The sequence below is a fragment of the Cervus canadensis genome, chromosome 33 (assembly GCF_019320065.1).
Source record: "Cervus canadensis isolate Bull #8, Minnesota chromosome 33, ASM1932006v1, whole genome shotgun sequence".
Lineage (NCBI taxonomy): Eukaryota > Metazoa > Chordata > Mammalia > Artiodactyla > Cervidae > Cervus > Cervus canadensis.
Window position 1 is genome coordinate 2,502,256 of NC_057418.1, and position 17,470 is coordinate 2,519,725.

General features: G+C 35.3%; 1 protein-coding gene across 5 annotated transcripts in view; it reads right to left on the reverse strand.

Moving 5' to 3' along the window:
• PTPRK (protein tyrosine phosphatase receptor type K) overlaps positions 1 to 17,470 on the reverse strand; it is a 604,468-nt gene that overhangs the window by 265,017 nt on the left and 321,981 nt on the right. For all 5 annotated transcript variants that reach the window (XM_043457399.1, XM_043457400.1, XM_043457398.1 and 2 more), the window contains exon 6: positions 2,936 to 3,110. In XM_043457399.1, coding sequence (XP_043313334.1) covers positions 2,936 to 3,110 — 175 coding nt within the window. The remainder of the gene's footprint in view (positions 1 to 2,935; positions 3,111 to 17,470) is intronic.

A 17,470-nucleotide genomic window follows, 5' to 3' on the forward strand; every position in this document is an offset into this window, starting at 1 on the left:
TCACCATAGTTAATTCTCAGCGCTATTTCAACACCAGGAGAGCTGACCCCAAAGGGTGTATTTTGTGGTTAGCAATATTTATTTGGTGGTTATTGAACAAACAAGAGAATGTATTGTTTCATATTACTTTTCAAATCAAACTCCTAGCAAAGTATCACCTGTAAGTGTTAAATATACATCAAAGTAAAATATATGAAAAAGAAAAGGAACAGTGCCCAAACTATCAAAATGTATTTCTAAAATGTAAACAGATGCTGGATAGTACACTCACAGCACCATCATATCTTTACTCAACAAGTACAATATAAAATGTAAAACAAAATACAGGTTAAATGGCAGGAACATCATAAAAAAACAAAAAGGAAAAAGGGGAAAGAAAAATAGCTAAGATTTTCTATGAAATTCAGAGATACCTTTTATAAATGTTATTGAAATAATTAGTTACTTCTCAAGTAGCACTCCTAGAATAGCCATAATATAGATTCTCTAAGCAAAGAAAAGCAAGCTCTGATAAAATCTACTTTTCAATTCAGATAAACAAGGGAGATCTAATAATCCAAAATAAGTCTCTTTTAAAATAAACAGGCACTAAATGCCTATCTGAAAGAAGGAAATTTACGTTTAAAGGGAGCACCTGGATAAAGCCTTCAACTCTACCTTTTATAAATGTTGAATACATCAGAGGCCACTTCTTCAAAAATTTTTGTATCTATAGATCTATATTTATGCCTCTCTCTATATATATGGGTCAGGACGATCCATATATATATGGGTCAGGATGATCCCCTGGAATAGGAAATTGTACCCCACTCCAGTATTCTTGCCTGGAAAATTTCGTGGGCAGAGGATCCTGGAGGGCTACAGTCCCTGGGGCCACAAAGACTCAGATACAACTGAGCACACACACGCGCGCACACACACACACACACACACACACATATAAAACGGTAGGTTAGTCAAAAGCACTCGAGATGCATTATTAAAAGCTACTGTCTCCGTCAGTGGCTGCATATCATGAACGCACATACAGCCTCGTGAACCAGCAAGCACGATGACTCAAGAGCACACCCACCTTTCCATATCCATAGCATTTTAATCACTATGAAGATTACCCAAGGACACCTTCAGGCTTTCCAAAGGTACCATCAGGCTCAGGCGAGAAGGATGCAGGAAAAGGGCTCACCAAAGATGAATATACAAACATATACAAATATATGTTAAATTGTTCACCTAAACACTGGAGTTAAATATTACCATATTTTCTTGTTAGAATGAATTGGGGCTGTGATTTCATGAACGAAAGCATGTGCTATAAGGTGACTCTGGAGCTATAAGCAAAGTTTTATTTATAATAGAGTTCTATCCAATTTACAAAGATAAACTTTTCTTTTTTAATGAGCTACAGAATCTCTCAAGACAAAAGCATTACAAGCAGCTAATAGCATTATTTAATAATGTTAATGTGAGATAAAGCTTTGGTGGAAAGGAATGAGCCCAGCACCAGGAGTTAAGAAACATGGAATTAAATTCTGGCTCAGCCAGTTATTAGATCTTTGTGGCCTTGGGCAATTATCAAATAGTCTGAATTTCAATTTTCTTCTGAAAGTACTAAAGGTTAAAGTATTAAAATCAAGTAAATCTAACAATGAAATAATACACGTAAGAGACATTTGATGTTAAGCATTATAAAATGTATTAACTTGAATGTGGATTATCTCGTTTTCTCCTTCTAGCCTCTAAGCTCTGACACTTGCTTTGCTCTCTGCTTGGTGATCCTTCTTTTCCTTACCCTTGCCCCTCAAAACTACAACCTTCATCTGAGCAACTTTTTCTCAACTTTCAGATTCTATCTCAAAGAAAGTCAATGACAAAGGTCTTCCCCGACACCTCTGACAAATCTCAGTCCAGATGAAATGTTTTTGTTAAAATCTGCCAAACTTCTCCTTGAAGAGACTTATATGGTTTAAAATTATTTTCATTTGTTATTATAAACAATTGATGCATCATAATCTATTCATCAAAAGTTGCTTTTCCTCTAAATTTTCACATGGCTGATGTCCTCATTTTTGAAGGATTCAGCTCAGTTGTCATGTTCACAAAAAGGCCTTCCAGATCATCTTAACTAAACCATCAATCCCCCTCGTTTCATATATTTATTTTTATTCATAACACATCCCATGATGTGATACTACAATTCATATATGTTGTGCCTATTATACCTCAATGTTAAGCTACATAGGGAAAAGAAAGTGAAGTTGCTCAGTCGTGTCCAACTCTTTGTGACCCCATGGACTATGTAGCCTGCCAGGCTCCTCCACCCATGGGATTTTCCAGGCAAGAATGCTGGAGTTGGTTGCCAGTTCCTTCTCCAGGGGATCTTCCTGACCCAGGGATCAAACCTGGGTCTCCCGCACTGCAGGCAGACTGTTTATCATCTGAGCCACCAGGGAAGCCCTACATACATAGGGGAGGGTCGTTGTATTTTACTAACCATTGTATCTCCACAACCTAGAACAGTGAATTACATAGGGACTCACTCAGTGGTCAGTAAATGTAATATACATTGTGCACTTGTACTTGTTTTTCCAGAACTTGTTAAAGAAAAGTACCAATATATCATAATCCCTCACCAATTCCTCTGGTAGCCTTAAACTGATGGCAAGATAAAGGATTTTATATATGTTTAGCCCTGTTGGAGTATTAAATAGATTTCTTTTGATAAAAATCACTTAACTGAAAACTTGCTTGATACACTATATAACAACAGTCTTATTTTGACCTTAAGACATTCTCAAAACTTTTATAATGACATGGTTTTTACAGTGATTTGAGATAAAGAGCACTAGATTTAAAAATCAATCCAAATATCTACAAAAGTTGCTTCTGTTCTAATGAAGCCATGCAATTTCATGAAGTGAAAGCAATTTTACTTTACCTCTTACAATAAGTTGAGCAAAATTGGACACACCAGAACCTCGTTCTGACTGAGTTACACAGCGATACAAATCCTGGTCAGTTTTTGTCACTTCTTGCAATCTAAAGGAAGCAGCAAATCTTCTGTGATTGATGTTCTTAGTCTGAGCCACAGGTATATCTTCACCATTTCGTCTCTGTAAACAAAAACCAATCTTCTATAAAACAGGGTTTTAACATTTCCAGAAATTTAAAGCATCTTGGCAACCAACGTCTGTGATAACTTACTATTTGTTAAAATTAGGATGAAAATATCTGTGTAGCCCCACAAATTTTCACTGTTGTCTTTCAATCACAAAAAGGATGTAAGTTAATATTGGTATCCCTTAAGGGGTATAGTGCTAAACTATAATAGTAATCTCAGTTTTCCATAAAATTTCTATTAGCCCAGAGTATATGAATTAGCAGAACAGATAATGGCTTCTTGGCAAATAATTCACTGCCATCTCCCTTCTCCCAGGCTTTATATATGTAAAGTCTTCTTTTAGCCCTTTTACTACACTGCATGTGCTTAATAGGTTTGTCGCTTTCAGGAGACTAAGTCCATGGTCGATGCATCTCAGTATTCTAAATGCATAGCATGCAATCATGACAGGATGACTATAAAATACTAATGAATAATTTACAGTCAAGCCAAAATCTGTACTCTTTACAAACTTTTATCTCTTTGGCATTAATGACAGCCAATTTATACCATTTAAAAGAAGTAATCAAAGGAAGCTAAAAGTTAAAAGCATATCTGTCAACTTTCAAAATGAGCTATTGGAAAACATATTTATAATATCAGGATGCCTCACACAAGACCATAAAGAATGTGGTTGACAAATTCAACTATAATAAAATTGCTAACTTCTATATATTGAAAGATATCATATATAAAGTGAAAAAAGCAAGCCACAAACGATGATAAGATATTTGTCATGAAAATAACCATCAAAGATAAATAGTCAGGTTATGTAAAATTCTTCTACAGTTCAATAAGGAAAAAGACAAATAATCCTGTCAACAGATGGACAGGCTATAAAGAGAGAAAATGTGTATGTATAATAACCATGAAAAGAGATCCTCAGCCTAAATTTAAAAATTCTTTTAGTCAAAGATAGCACAAAGGACAAAGAAAAGCCACAACTATGAAAGATAAATGGCCATGATCCTCATTCTCACTTCTGATAGGTAAAATGCTAAGTATTCCTGGTATCCTTTTACATTATTTGATGTATAATCTCATCAAATAGTGTAAAATAGAATAGTAAAATTACCTGTGGAAGTGTAAATGGTTAGTCATGTTAGAAAATTATTTGCTACTATCTAGTAAAGCCGAAGATGCATAAAACATAGAACTGAATAGGTCCATTTCTACATTTGGATCACCCTTTCATGTGTGATCACAGATATGTACAAGAATGCTCAACTCAGAATCATTTGTAATAGTTAAGTATGGGAAAGATCCCATAAAATATACCTGAGTGGTGGATAAATGAACTGAAATTTATCCAATCAGTAAAATTCAACATGGCAGTTAAACTAAGCAAACTAAAACCAGTACAGTCCTGGTAAAAAATGTAGAACATCTCCTATATTCCTCTGAAATATATGTTTAAATCTTAGGGGAAAAGTTGCTTAGAAAAATTAAGAGACAAAAATGCAAAATGTCAGTTTCTATTAAATTAGAGTGGTGGGCATGTAAGTGGTCAATTTTTGTTTTTTTATAAATGTTTTTGAATGTTTGAAATACTTTGCATTTTTAAACAAGTAAATAATAAAGGAATTAATTACTTTAATAAGTTTTAAAATGTTAAAATCTACTGTATCTTTAACACTCTTCTCTATATCTGAAATGATATATGCATGCATATTATCTTGTATATATGCATGTGTCTGTATACGCATATACACCTGCAGATAAAAAGTCCCAAATTTGACATTGGCATTTTTCATTCATTGAGTGTTTTGTTAATTCTTTGTTCCTAACCCACAAAGAGTAAGAGCAACTTATATTCACCAGCCCTAAAATATAAATTCATAAAACGCAGCCTGAATTCTCCCTATAAATCACATAACAAACAAACAAAAAAACTTTCTGCATGCAAATCTCAACCTGCATGTTTTCAGTTATCACATTATTTAATATTAATTTTCCAACCAGAAGGCAGACCATGACCCAGCACTCATACAGCTACCTGCCCTCACCTCATCTCCCCTAACTTACACCTCCAGTGATGCTCTCCATCGTCCACCACCTTTCTTACTACGAGTTATAGTTCTCAGTTCTTCCTTCGGCAAGACCAGTCAACTCCCACGTCCTACCCTGCCTTCTAAATTATCTTACTCATGCACAAACACACTCACATCTTTTAGCACCGTCTTTCAAGATGGATTTCAAAATCTATCTTCTTCTGTGATGAGTTTACCCTTAATGTTTTACTCTTAATAATGATTATGTCATCTTTCCATCTTCATTGTCAGTCATCTCACAGTAACACTTTCCTCCAAACTTTTCCCAAAGGAAGGCATGGTGTCTTCTACTTTACCCTCTATCCCAGTTCCTCACTTGCAGGCTGCTCCTTCACAATCCCACTCAAACAACCTCTCAATTTCTGGAATTCCCAGCTTGTGCAATGACTTCCAATCAATTATCTACCAGGTCAAATTATCCTCTCCACCATAGTTCTGTCAATATTCTCATGATCCCAAAATTCACCTAAGCCTCAGCCACACTCATCAGCCTTCACTACTACTTGGATCCTGTGCTAAAATAGCTTTCTCAATCTAAATCACAATTGTTGGTGAGATTGTCTCCTAGTCCTTCAGTCTTCTGCACTGTTAGTGAGACCTCACCTTCTGACCCTAATTTACTTTATAAGCAGCGATTTCAGAAATTTTCACTAGCCTGGAAGAATTCCAAATTTTTAAAAACTTTCCATTGTTTATGTACTGCCAATATAGGATCTACTCTATTTCTTTGCAACAGTTACAAGAACACTACTGACTTCTGCTGGAATCAGTCATTTGCTCTTAAAAAATCTGAATTACCCAACAATGGACACCAACAACTCTTAGGTATTCCTAGATGATGCCCATAATGACATGAGCTATGAAGTCAAACATGTCCTCTCAGCCTCAAGATCACATTTGATCAATTTAAACATACTCTTCCACCTGCCATCTCCACTGAAACTGTCATGAATAGGGTCTCAGAAACTCAGAGATTATCATAAAAATTTAATCACCAGCATTTCTACCTTGAATCACTCCTATTACATATTCTGTATCTGTCCTTTTACCTTTTTGTGTACTGAAATCATCCTGAAGGTAGGGTTTCAAATCTTGCATTTTTTCTTCCACAGCATCATATTATGCAATATGTTACCATTATTTTGTGGATAAAGTTCTTTGTTAAAATGTACTAAATTCATATACATGATATTTTTAAAGATAAGAGTCATGTAAAACTTCCTTAGGCTTTCATAAATTATTATAACAAAACATATAATAATTATTAATTAAAGTGAATACTAAAGGGAAGCTACAGAAATATAGAACCTCAAGGACATCTAGAGATCATTCACACAAAGTTCTTTCTGAGCTAAACCACAACATAGAGATGGCTGAGGGCTCTACTTAAGGTGATCACATCCGGAGATCACTATGTTGATTACATTTTGTTTGTACATGTTTTTTATTACACTAATAAAGCTATAACATGTATATGCTTAAATAGGATATACATTGTTTATATAATTAATGAGTATAGTACACTTAGGTGCTAATTATCTCTCAAAATAACAATAAAAATAATTTAGCCATAATTTCAGATTTTTCTTCAAAAATCACTTAATAAGCCCCTCCATGTACCTCATGTTATATTAGCTGTTATCCTGATTCTATCACTGTTCTCTATTTCAAATTTTCTGTGATAGTCATTTCCATTTATCGATTATAAAATCAAAATCCAGAAAGATTAGAAATGTGATAAATAGCCTGTTAGTAGCAAGATTAAAACTCAAAACTAGGTTTAAAGATACAAAATTTAGTAATACTTCCTCTACAATAAACCAAAGCTGTTTTTGCTTCATTTATATCACAGGTCCAGTCAAATGAGTTGATTATTTGTTGTTGAGTCTTTATCAATGCATTATATCAATGAGAAAATGTACTCTACTACACTAGACATTGCTTTATTTATTTGCTTCAAGTAATGCATTTTATTTACTTCAAGCAATGCATTAAAGTTAAAAGTAGCAGTTTGTGACATGTACATTTCAGAAATCAAAAATAATGATAAGTTTTTATTTTATAATCCAAAATAATAGATCTTTGCCTGCCTACAAGGTATCAATTTAGCAGAGTAGGCAGGGCTATGAAAGACAGAAATAAGAAGTAATGGCAATTTTATCTCTATGCAGTGGTGTTCACGTAGAGTTTTCTGCCTTTATATTCTTCAGTTCCAGGCTCTTTATTCTGCTTGGAGATTTTTATGTGATTTCACCATTGCAAAACCCCCAACTCTGAGAAATACTAAGAACCACAAAATTATATGATCCAAGGATTATAACCTAGCACTTTGCTTTCTTCATTCCTCTTCTCTCCGCCCCGCCCCCCCAGATTCTTGTCACGCTTTCTTATTTATTTTGTCTCTAGTACAGGTTGTTGAGACTCATCACTTACCAAGTAACTCGAGGCAAGTCACTGGAATTGCTGACTATTGTCACTCCTCTAATTAAACTAAGTAAGCTTCATCATGCAGGGTGCATGCAGTATTTATTTGTCAAGTTCAGTTCCCGGCATAAAGTAGTGTAGTGGTAATATTGGTTATTTCCCAGTATCTATTATTGCATTAGCATTAGAATCACCTGACAGATTATTATAAATGCAAAGTTTACAGAGATCACTTTAGATCTACTGAATCAAAATCTATATTTTTACAAGATCCATAGGTTATGAATCAAGATATTTCAGCTCGAGACAATTGGTCAAAAACAATCATGGAGGTCCAATTCCCATAAACAGTTGACAGGTCTAAAAATGGGTGTGATCCTGGCCAACGAGAAATAATAGGAATAAGCCATGTTATTTCCAGAAAGATTTCCTCACTTTTAGAGAAAGCAGAGTGGGCCCTCTTCTTTTCTCAGCGTCATGAATAAAATGATGAGGATGTCCCATTAAGGAAAAACAGAATCAGGTTCTTGATCGTATATCTAAAATGGTGTCAGAAGCTTCTCACCCAAGTCTGCCCACTCTCACCCTGAGGGTGTACTACCATTTAATAAATCCTCACTTTACTTTCTTGAGAAAAATTTTAAAAATTTAAAAATGAAATGATGTCAACAGTTCTTAGAGCCCCCCCCCTATTTCTGGATTTCCTGTTAATGATATGACACATTTGGTTCTCTGTTATTTCCAGCTTGAAATCCTAAAGGTAAGTATGGTATGGTTAAAATATGGAATAGTTTATTTCTGTTTCTCTTTTCAAAACTTGAGGAATAAAATTAATCTGATTTAATTTTAAATTAAATAATGTGGTACTTGGAATACTTGCAGAGATTATTTCACTCTAATGACAAGAAGAAAAATTAAATTACATTTATTGCTTTCTTTTCCACTGCCTTTCATAATGATATGTGTCTCCTCCATCCTCTTAAGAGCTGGAAAAAGGGCAAGTGATTGTTTTTCTAGGTTTTGCATTTAAATTCTTATAAAATAATATTTAGGGGACTGCATATAATTTGTCAGTACTGGTGCTCTTTGCAAAACTAATCTCAGTTTAAATTTGCCCACTAAAATTAAGGTTGATGTGAATCAGTGAATCACATAACAATCCAGCCAAGGACCTGAGGGTTCCTTCCTGGGACTTGTCTGCCATATGAATTTTTTTTCTTTCTCATAGGTATCATAGAGATAAAGCTATCATCATCATCATTATTATTGAACAATTAAATCAAAGAACTTTAGAAACATGAAAGAGTATCATGGCAAACAAAGATTTAGACATGTATAAATTTAAAAAATTAGAAACATTGTTACTATTTTGAAAAAAGCACTCATTTATATCCATTACAAATCATACTAACTTCAATAGATTAAACAATATGGAAATAATGTTCCTTTAGGAGAAATTACACTAAAATTATAATACTAAGTTCACCACCCATTTACTACATGATAATAAAAGGACTGAACAAATAAATGGTATTTGACACAGGAAAAGAGGATGCAAAAGTTATAATTCTGAAAAAAGTAGGGTAAAAATGTGCTGGGGGTAGCAAATTACTAGAATCAGGATTATTAGCCAAGCTTAACAAAAAATAAAGTCAGTTATTAAACACAAAAATGAATTTTAACCTAAGAAGCAAAGGCATCTTTGCAATGTTGGGACAAGGTGATAAATACGAAGAACCACACAAAGAGGTCATGAGTAAATAGAACTATGGGAGATGACACCTATGTTCTAGTCTCGAAATGACTATTTATTAGCTTCACAATTTCTCATTTCTTCTCGTCTCTGCCTTTTCATCTAAAAATGGGGACATCAATTTGTAAAGGTTTATTCAACAGAGATACTGAGAATATTAGGTGAGACAACTGTGTAAAAGTTCTAACTGCAAATTCTAATAATAACAATATTATGAAGATAAAACAATATCTAAGTGAATAATATATTTGATAATCGTGATGCTCTTTTAATGTGTCAACCTGACAAGGCTACAGTCCCAAGTTATTCAATCAAAACACTAACTAACTAGGTGTCTCTACTAAGGTATTTTGTAGATGGGATTAAAGTCCATAACCAACCAACATTAGGTAAGGGAGAATATCCTAGATAATATTACTTAAGAGTAGATCAGAGGCCTCCCTGAAGCAGAAGAAATTCCACCTGTGAATAGCAACTTTAGTCTGTGGCTGAATATTCCAGTCTGGCGTCTCCAAGAGCTTGACTTACAGACTTTAACTTGCTTACCCAGGTTCCACAATCACATAAACTAATTCCTTGCAACAATACAAGAAAGTTATCAAAGACTACTGAAGGCATATCAAAAGGACTCAGGAGCCAACCACCAGCAAAAAGTGGGATGATTTGAGTTTAAAAAACAGTAGTAATTGCAGTGAATTCAAGTCCATTAAATATGTATAAATCCATGAGTTCATGATACTAAATAAAAAGAAAAAAGAGGAAGAATCTGTCATCTTTTGATGATGTTAGGAACCAACCAATTATACTGAAAACCACTAATTAAAGAAAGAGTTGAGAAGCTACCATCCCTTTCTTTAAATGAACTGTGTCACTGTATAGTCAAATAGTAGATGATGAGAAGCATGTCTTCATTAATTAAACAAAATACAAAAGAAATAATAAAATTAGAATATCACAACTGACAACTTCCAGGAGTGAATATAGACATTAAGCACCAATTGGTATCAGGATCAAAAAAAAAGGAATGAGACATTTTTGTGCCTCTGGTAATCACGCTATGCACCACCTCTAGCATTGCCAGAGGATCAAACCTGAGTCTAGATCTGGCTGCCAATTTTCAGGAAATTCAAAGGAACATGTTGAACTGAAGAGGACATTTGTATGCAATCAGTAAAATGCAGACTGTGTGAAAACTACAACTCAAACGGCCTGGGTTCCTCAACAGATAAATTGTGAGGGAAAAAAGGGACAGAGGAAAGACACAGAGATTAACAGGACTTTAAAAGGTATATTTTTAAAAATAGACAAGACTAATCTATAGTGTCTAAGAAGAGTATATATATATATATATTTATATATACATTATATATGACAAAAATCAAAAGAAAAACAAAGGCTAAAAGTCATGATAATTATTATTTATAGGGGTAGGGAGATGACTCAGTTGTGTCTGAGATGGAGAACTTGAAAAGAGCCTCTAGGGTGGCTGGTAGTCTTCTTCATGATCTGTGTGGTGGGTATCTTACAGAAATTCATTGAGTCATAGTTTTTCATTTTTTGTGAGGTTTTCTCTATGTTTTACTCTAAAATAATTTTATAAATATTAGATCTTTAAATCAGACTGCTTTTCATTAAGAAGAAACCCAGCCCACTGCCAGAACCCCATATGGCAACACTGGTCATAGGAGCTCATTAAAAGTTGTAAAGAGCTTGACAGGACACACCTGAAAAATACACTGAAGGGCAGACCCGCAAACAGTCAGAGAGTGTATTACTCTTGTACAAAATAAGTAGTCAATTGTTATTTATAGATATTGATAAGAAGAAATCCTTGAGCTTCTACACTGCCAGGCTTTCACAGATATGTTCCAGGAATAAAGAAGATAAATAAGACAAACATAAATAAAGATAAATTATAAATAAGACAAAAATAAATAAAGGTAAAGAAGACAAACAATACTCCACACATTACTCATTTATAGTCAATTATGTAATCTGTAGACAATAAACTCAGAGTTTATGAATAATCAAAGAAAGAAAAGAATGCATTATATCTTTGAGGCATTGAACTTTTTATGGTAGAAAGTCACACAAAGCCAACCAAAATGACCTCAGGGATATTTAGCAATTCTAAAAATTAAATATGGTTACACTTTCTGATGGTCTTTGTGACATACATACACACCCAAAATGGAAACAGTAAAAGATAAACATTATAATCAATGATACTTGGTCAGTGATTTTACTTTAAGACCAATGATTATAATTCTTCACATGAAGCCATGACGGAAGATGTAACGCCATGAACTCAAATAAACCAATATCCTGAGGAAAAGCAGAACTGACAAGAGTCATAGCTATTAGCTATCAAATAGAACATGGTCTTTTAAGTGGAGTAGAATTAATTATAAATCAAATTGGAGAAGGAAATGGCAACCCACTCCAGTATTCTTGCCTGGAGAATTCCATGGACAGAGGAGCCTAGCGGGCTACAGTCCATGGGGTCGCAAAGAGTCAGACATGACTGAGTTACTAACACTTCACTTCAATACTTAAATAGGATAAACAGAGAAAATTAGAATTAAGCAGCAGGCTAGTAAGCATCTATCAGTTTACAAGGAGTCAGGAAAGTACAAACATGTCTGATACTCTTCTCTGATGCTAGTCCTGCTCTGCGAGCCGCAGGATACAGAAGGCAAGGTGGATAGGACCAACAGCCCTTTCATAGACGAACTCTCCTAAGTGAAATCAGGAACACTCAGAGATTTAACTTGGCCACAAGCTTCAAACTGTCTTGGTAAACTTTTTTAAGGCTAGAAAGAATGAAAAGGAATGAAAATGCTTCCCCATTTTTCACTTCTGTTTAGGAAAACTCACATGCAATTATCAAGGCAGAAGGACAAACAAGTAAACAGTTGGGTCGAACAGGCAAATTAATTCTCAGACAGAAAATGAGAAACACATTCACAGACTGTCAAAAGTAAATGCTTAAGGCAATTAAAAACCTTTATTACTCTATAAGATTCTAGTAATCTGTCTTTATTACTTCACTCACATCCTCCCAGATTCTTTCACCTGGTATCAACCTGATCCAAACTCAACAGTCTTCTTCCATTGGTCCCTCTCCTTCCCTCCTCACATTTTTTTTCAAAATTCAACAGCACAATCCAATCCTAGGCTCTCACTACGTGATGTCTATATTGCCAGCAGGAGTTTCTTTCTTGCTTTTGTCACCATTATGGCCTCATCCCATCTCTTCCATAAACTATATTTACCTCTACTTCCCATTGTGAGCCTTCCACTGTAAGAAGATCCATCTCCTGATGAACACACACACACTGCAGTGCTAAGCATGCCCACTTAATCCTTGCTTATCCACGTCCTAGATATCTTTCAATGTACCTGCTCAGCTGCTCAGTCCTGTTTCCAATCCCACTGACTGTAACCTGCCAGGCTCCTCTGTCCATGGGATTTTCCAGGCAAGAAGAATAGAATGGGTTGCCACTTCCCCCTCCAGGGGATCTTCCTGACACAGCGATTGAAACTGCATCTCCTGCATTTGCCCTTCAAAGACTATTTCACTAAACTTACTCCAATCTTTGGAGTGCCCTCTCAACTCTGAAATAGCACAGGACTTAGATTCCATATGATCTCTTACTCAGTTATACCAGTATCTCCCAGGGCTGAAAGGATCTTAAAAAAGTATTCAGGCTCATGCTTAAATGTCCTCGACATCTCTAGCAAATGCTTATCCAGATTATGCTTGGCTACTTTCACTAATTGTAATTTTACTACCTCCTAGACTAGCTCATTCGAGGTTTCAACAGCCCTGCAATTACAAAGGTCTTCCTTATAATCAGCTTATATCTCTCACCAAATAGCTTGAAACCACTGGCTATTATTGTACTTTAGTGTCTATAAAAAACAAATTAAATGCCTCTTCTGTGTCCCCAATATTCTATTTGAAGAAATGTATCCAGTCTCCCAAAAGTCTCAAGATAACAATGTACCTTTAGCAATTCTGACATAATTTCTCTGACTTTACTAACGGTTCTGGTAATTATATACTGCTTTTTGTTATTCTAATATTTCAGATATGTGTCAGCCATAGGGCCATTGATCTAGAAAATGTTAGAACCTTCACCAAGATAATGTCAGAACTATCATCAAATCCAGACATTAGTACAATTTCACTATATTTCATTCCTTTCTCCCCCTATCCCCATGGTACCCAATGTGAATTAATCACATGTTAAATATTTAATCAGTTTGGCTTTGAAATAGTCCTCTCAAATTCCTTCTCAATTAATTGCCCACTATAAACTGTATGTTTCTAGGAATAGATTAATTTCTTCCAAGATTTTCCATTTATTATGACAAATGAAAAATTACCAGATTTTTTTCTCAAAAAGAAATAGTTTCAGGGATAGTAAAATTCCATGTGTAAATTAAGCATGATACAGGAAGCCAGGCACTTCATATGACAGTATAAACAGACATATATTTATACTATAAGAAAATATTATAGCATGGCAGCATCAAGAAGAGCTTTGTGAGCAACAACTAGTTGGCATTTGAAACATGATAGTGATATATTTCACCAGATAAAATTTCTGTACTTTCAAATTATTCATTTTTTTAAATCACGCTTCTGATTTCCAGTGCTATGTGACGATGTTCACATGTCACATAGGAACAAGACATTTGCCTGGACAGATAAAACACTATGTGGCCAGAAGTTTCAGAGCAACCATTTTCAATGAACCTCAGCTGACAACAGTTGGTACTGCAAAAGGTCAGCCTCTCGCTGGTTGTTTTTGAGAGCAATTTGCATCTCATTGTACTAATTCTACTCCCAATCTATTGCTTAAATTATCCATTGCTCCAGAAGGAATGACATTTCCCTTGGCTGAAAAACTAGCTGTATCACACTACATTAGCAGTGACAAGCCTCAGCAAGGGCAAAGAGATGGCTGGCTCTCCTGCTTTGGCAGGCCCGCTCAGAAGGCACACGGCCAGCACCTGGGGTGATTACTGACAGATTGGCCCAATCGCCACTGCTTTGATGGCAGTCTGCACAGGATTACCAGTCACACGTTGAACAGCCCCATTTCAGTTCACCAAAACAAATGGTGCCACCAAATCGCCCCACAAAATTCCCTGCTTTCAGTAACTTTGCTGGTGAATTTCTGTGTCCAACCAAATGATGCATGCCCACCAAGCTCTGTAATGATGGATGGAGTCATTAGCATTTTAGTTTCTACACTGAACCTGAGGCCAAAGCATATGGCCTGACAGATGTTCCAGCAATGGGCTCTATTTGATTTGCCATCTAGGTGTCCACTTACACTGGACTTTCAAGAAAGAATACTAATTTATAAGTTATAGTCCAACCCCTGTTTCAACTCTTTCACACCCTTGAATGTTATAATATGTTCTGATAACAGAACACTCAGAACATGCTTGAGTCTATACTTTGGTTTACAGTGACAATTAAAAATTACCTTTGAATCTAATCAAATGGTTTCAAATGGACAAAATGGACACAAATGCTGGTAAGGTTTGTAGGCTATTGCCATCTACAGCTTGATTAGTACTGCCAGTGATTTGGTTATTTGATAAAATGTTTCATATACTCACTTTTTCCTCATTCATGGTTTATTTCGATAAACTATATACAGTGAACTAGTTAAACCTTAAGTTTTGACAAATGTATATGTACCCATAGACACAAAACCCCAACAAAGCTACATGACACTTACATTACCTCAAAAAGTTTTCCTGCCCATTTCCACTGAACCTCACCCTCCACATTCAAATACTGTTCTGACTTATCTATCACGATAGATGAACATCGTCTATTCTGGAAGTTAATATAAATAAAGACATACACGACACGCAGTCTTGTGTGTCTCTTGTCTTTCTGAAAACATAACGTTGCTGAGCATCACATGCACTGGTGCGTATATCATTGGTGCACTCTTTCTCATTGATGAGCAACATGAAAGAACCACAAATTGTTAATTCATTCTCCAGTTAATGAACATGTGGGCTCTTCACATTACTGGTTACATAATGAATAAAGCTGTTACACAAGTCTTTTTGTGAACATGCGCTTTTATTTATCTTATGTAAATACCTGGAACTGCTATATCAAGTTATTATTTGCTTACATGCTTTTTCCTGCCATTGCCATATCTATTACCCATGTTATTAGATTGCAATAAAATAAATTTTATAACCCACGAAATTATACAACCTATTTTTTTACCTTTCCTGTGAACAAATTATCTGATGCCTCTCAGGAATATAACCACCCATTTTTATTATTTTATTTTATTCAAGTGTACATTAAAATTTCACTTGTGATTTTGTTTCTTATAACCTGGATTTTACCATAAGCCTTTAGTGACGATTCACAAATTCTTTACCACTTGGGGTTTCTCAGGAACACAAAATACGCATAGTTCTAAAACTTGTTGCACACATTAAAAACAGCTATTCATATGGGAAAAACTGCAAGTTATAAGCTGTAAAGAAAGTGGTGTTCATATCTAGAATGAAAGCAACTTCACTGAGCTTTACAAAAGAAAAGGAATTTGAAAGTTCTCTAGGAGGAATTAAAGATTTTATCCTAATTGCCTTATCCAACATCAATGAACTGCATAACATACTTTTTAAAATGATGTTCCATAAATCCTCATGATTTCACCAGATTTATACCTTGCTGACACTCAGTGGACTTTTAAAAACATTCATCCATATTGTTTCATGCATCATTCGTTCAGTCAGCATGTACAAGGAGGTTAATTTGGCTTATATATCTTGTCATTGTTTTCTAAATTGCTAGAGTGAATGACCTACTTCTAAGACTAATTTTATAGCTTAGACCATGCAGGAAAGAACCTCATTAAAGACACAACAAAACCACTATGATATGCCTTATGAATTATCCCAGATTATCTCAGGCAACTCATTGCATCTGCTTTTTTGTGCTCCATTTTTTACCTAATTGGTATGTTATTTTAAACAATAAAATGACTGAAATATCAATTGCAAGCTAAAGATAATTTTAAAAATCAAAATATGAGATATACGGGATTAATAAATGGAGAGAAGTTATTCTCTAAATATATTTGTATACATAGTGAAAGTGAAGTCGCTCAGTTGTGTCGGACTCTTTGCGACCCCATGGACTGTAGCCTACCAGGCTCCTCTGTCCATAGGATTTTCCAAGCAAGAGTACTGGAGTGGGTTGTCATTTCCTTCTCCAGGAGATCTTTCTGACCCAGGGATTGAACCCAGGCCTCCCACATTGTAGGCAGATGCTTTACTGACTGAGCCACCAGGGAAGTCCTTGTATACATGAAACTACCTTAAATATTGTATCAATGCGATCACCTCCAGCGCCACCACGATCAGAGTTCTCTTTGACTGCAATGGAAAGGGGAAAGAGAAACGAGGGGTGTTTGTAAATCCTCACTTGACTTCCTCATAGAGTTACAGGGGCCTTCTGAACTCAAAATCAGATTTGGAGTTCTTGAATGGCACAATCAATCTGGTAACACAGACCACAGCCTTGTCTAACTCAATGAAACTATGAGCCATGCTGTGTAGGGCCACCTAAGATGGTGGAGAGTTCTGACAAAATGTGGTCTACTGGAGAAGGGAATGGCAAATCACTTCAGTATTCTTGCTGTAAGAACTACATGAACAGTATGGAAAAGCAAAAAGATAGGATACTGAAAGATGAACTCCCCAGGTCAGTAGGTGCCCAATATGCTACTGGATATTAGTGGAGAAATAACTCCAGAAAGAATGAAAAGATGGAGACAAAGCAAAAACACCACCCAGTTGTGGATGTGACTGGTGATGGAAGTAAAGTTCAATGCTGTAAAGAGCAATACTGCACATGAACCTGAAATGTTAGGTCTATGAATAAAGGTAAATTGGAAGAGGTCAAACAGGAGATGGCAAGAGTGAACTTTAGGAATCAGCAAACTAAAATGGACTAGAATGGGTGAACTTAACTCAGATGGCCATTATATCTATTATTGTGGGCAAGAATCCCTTAGAAGAAATGGA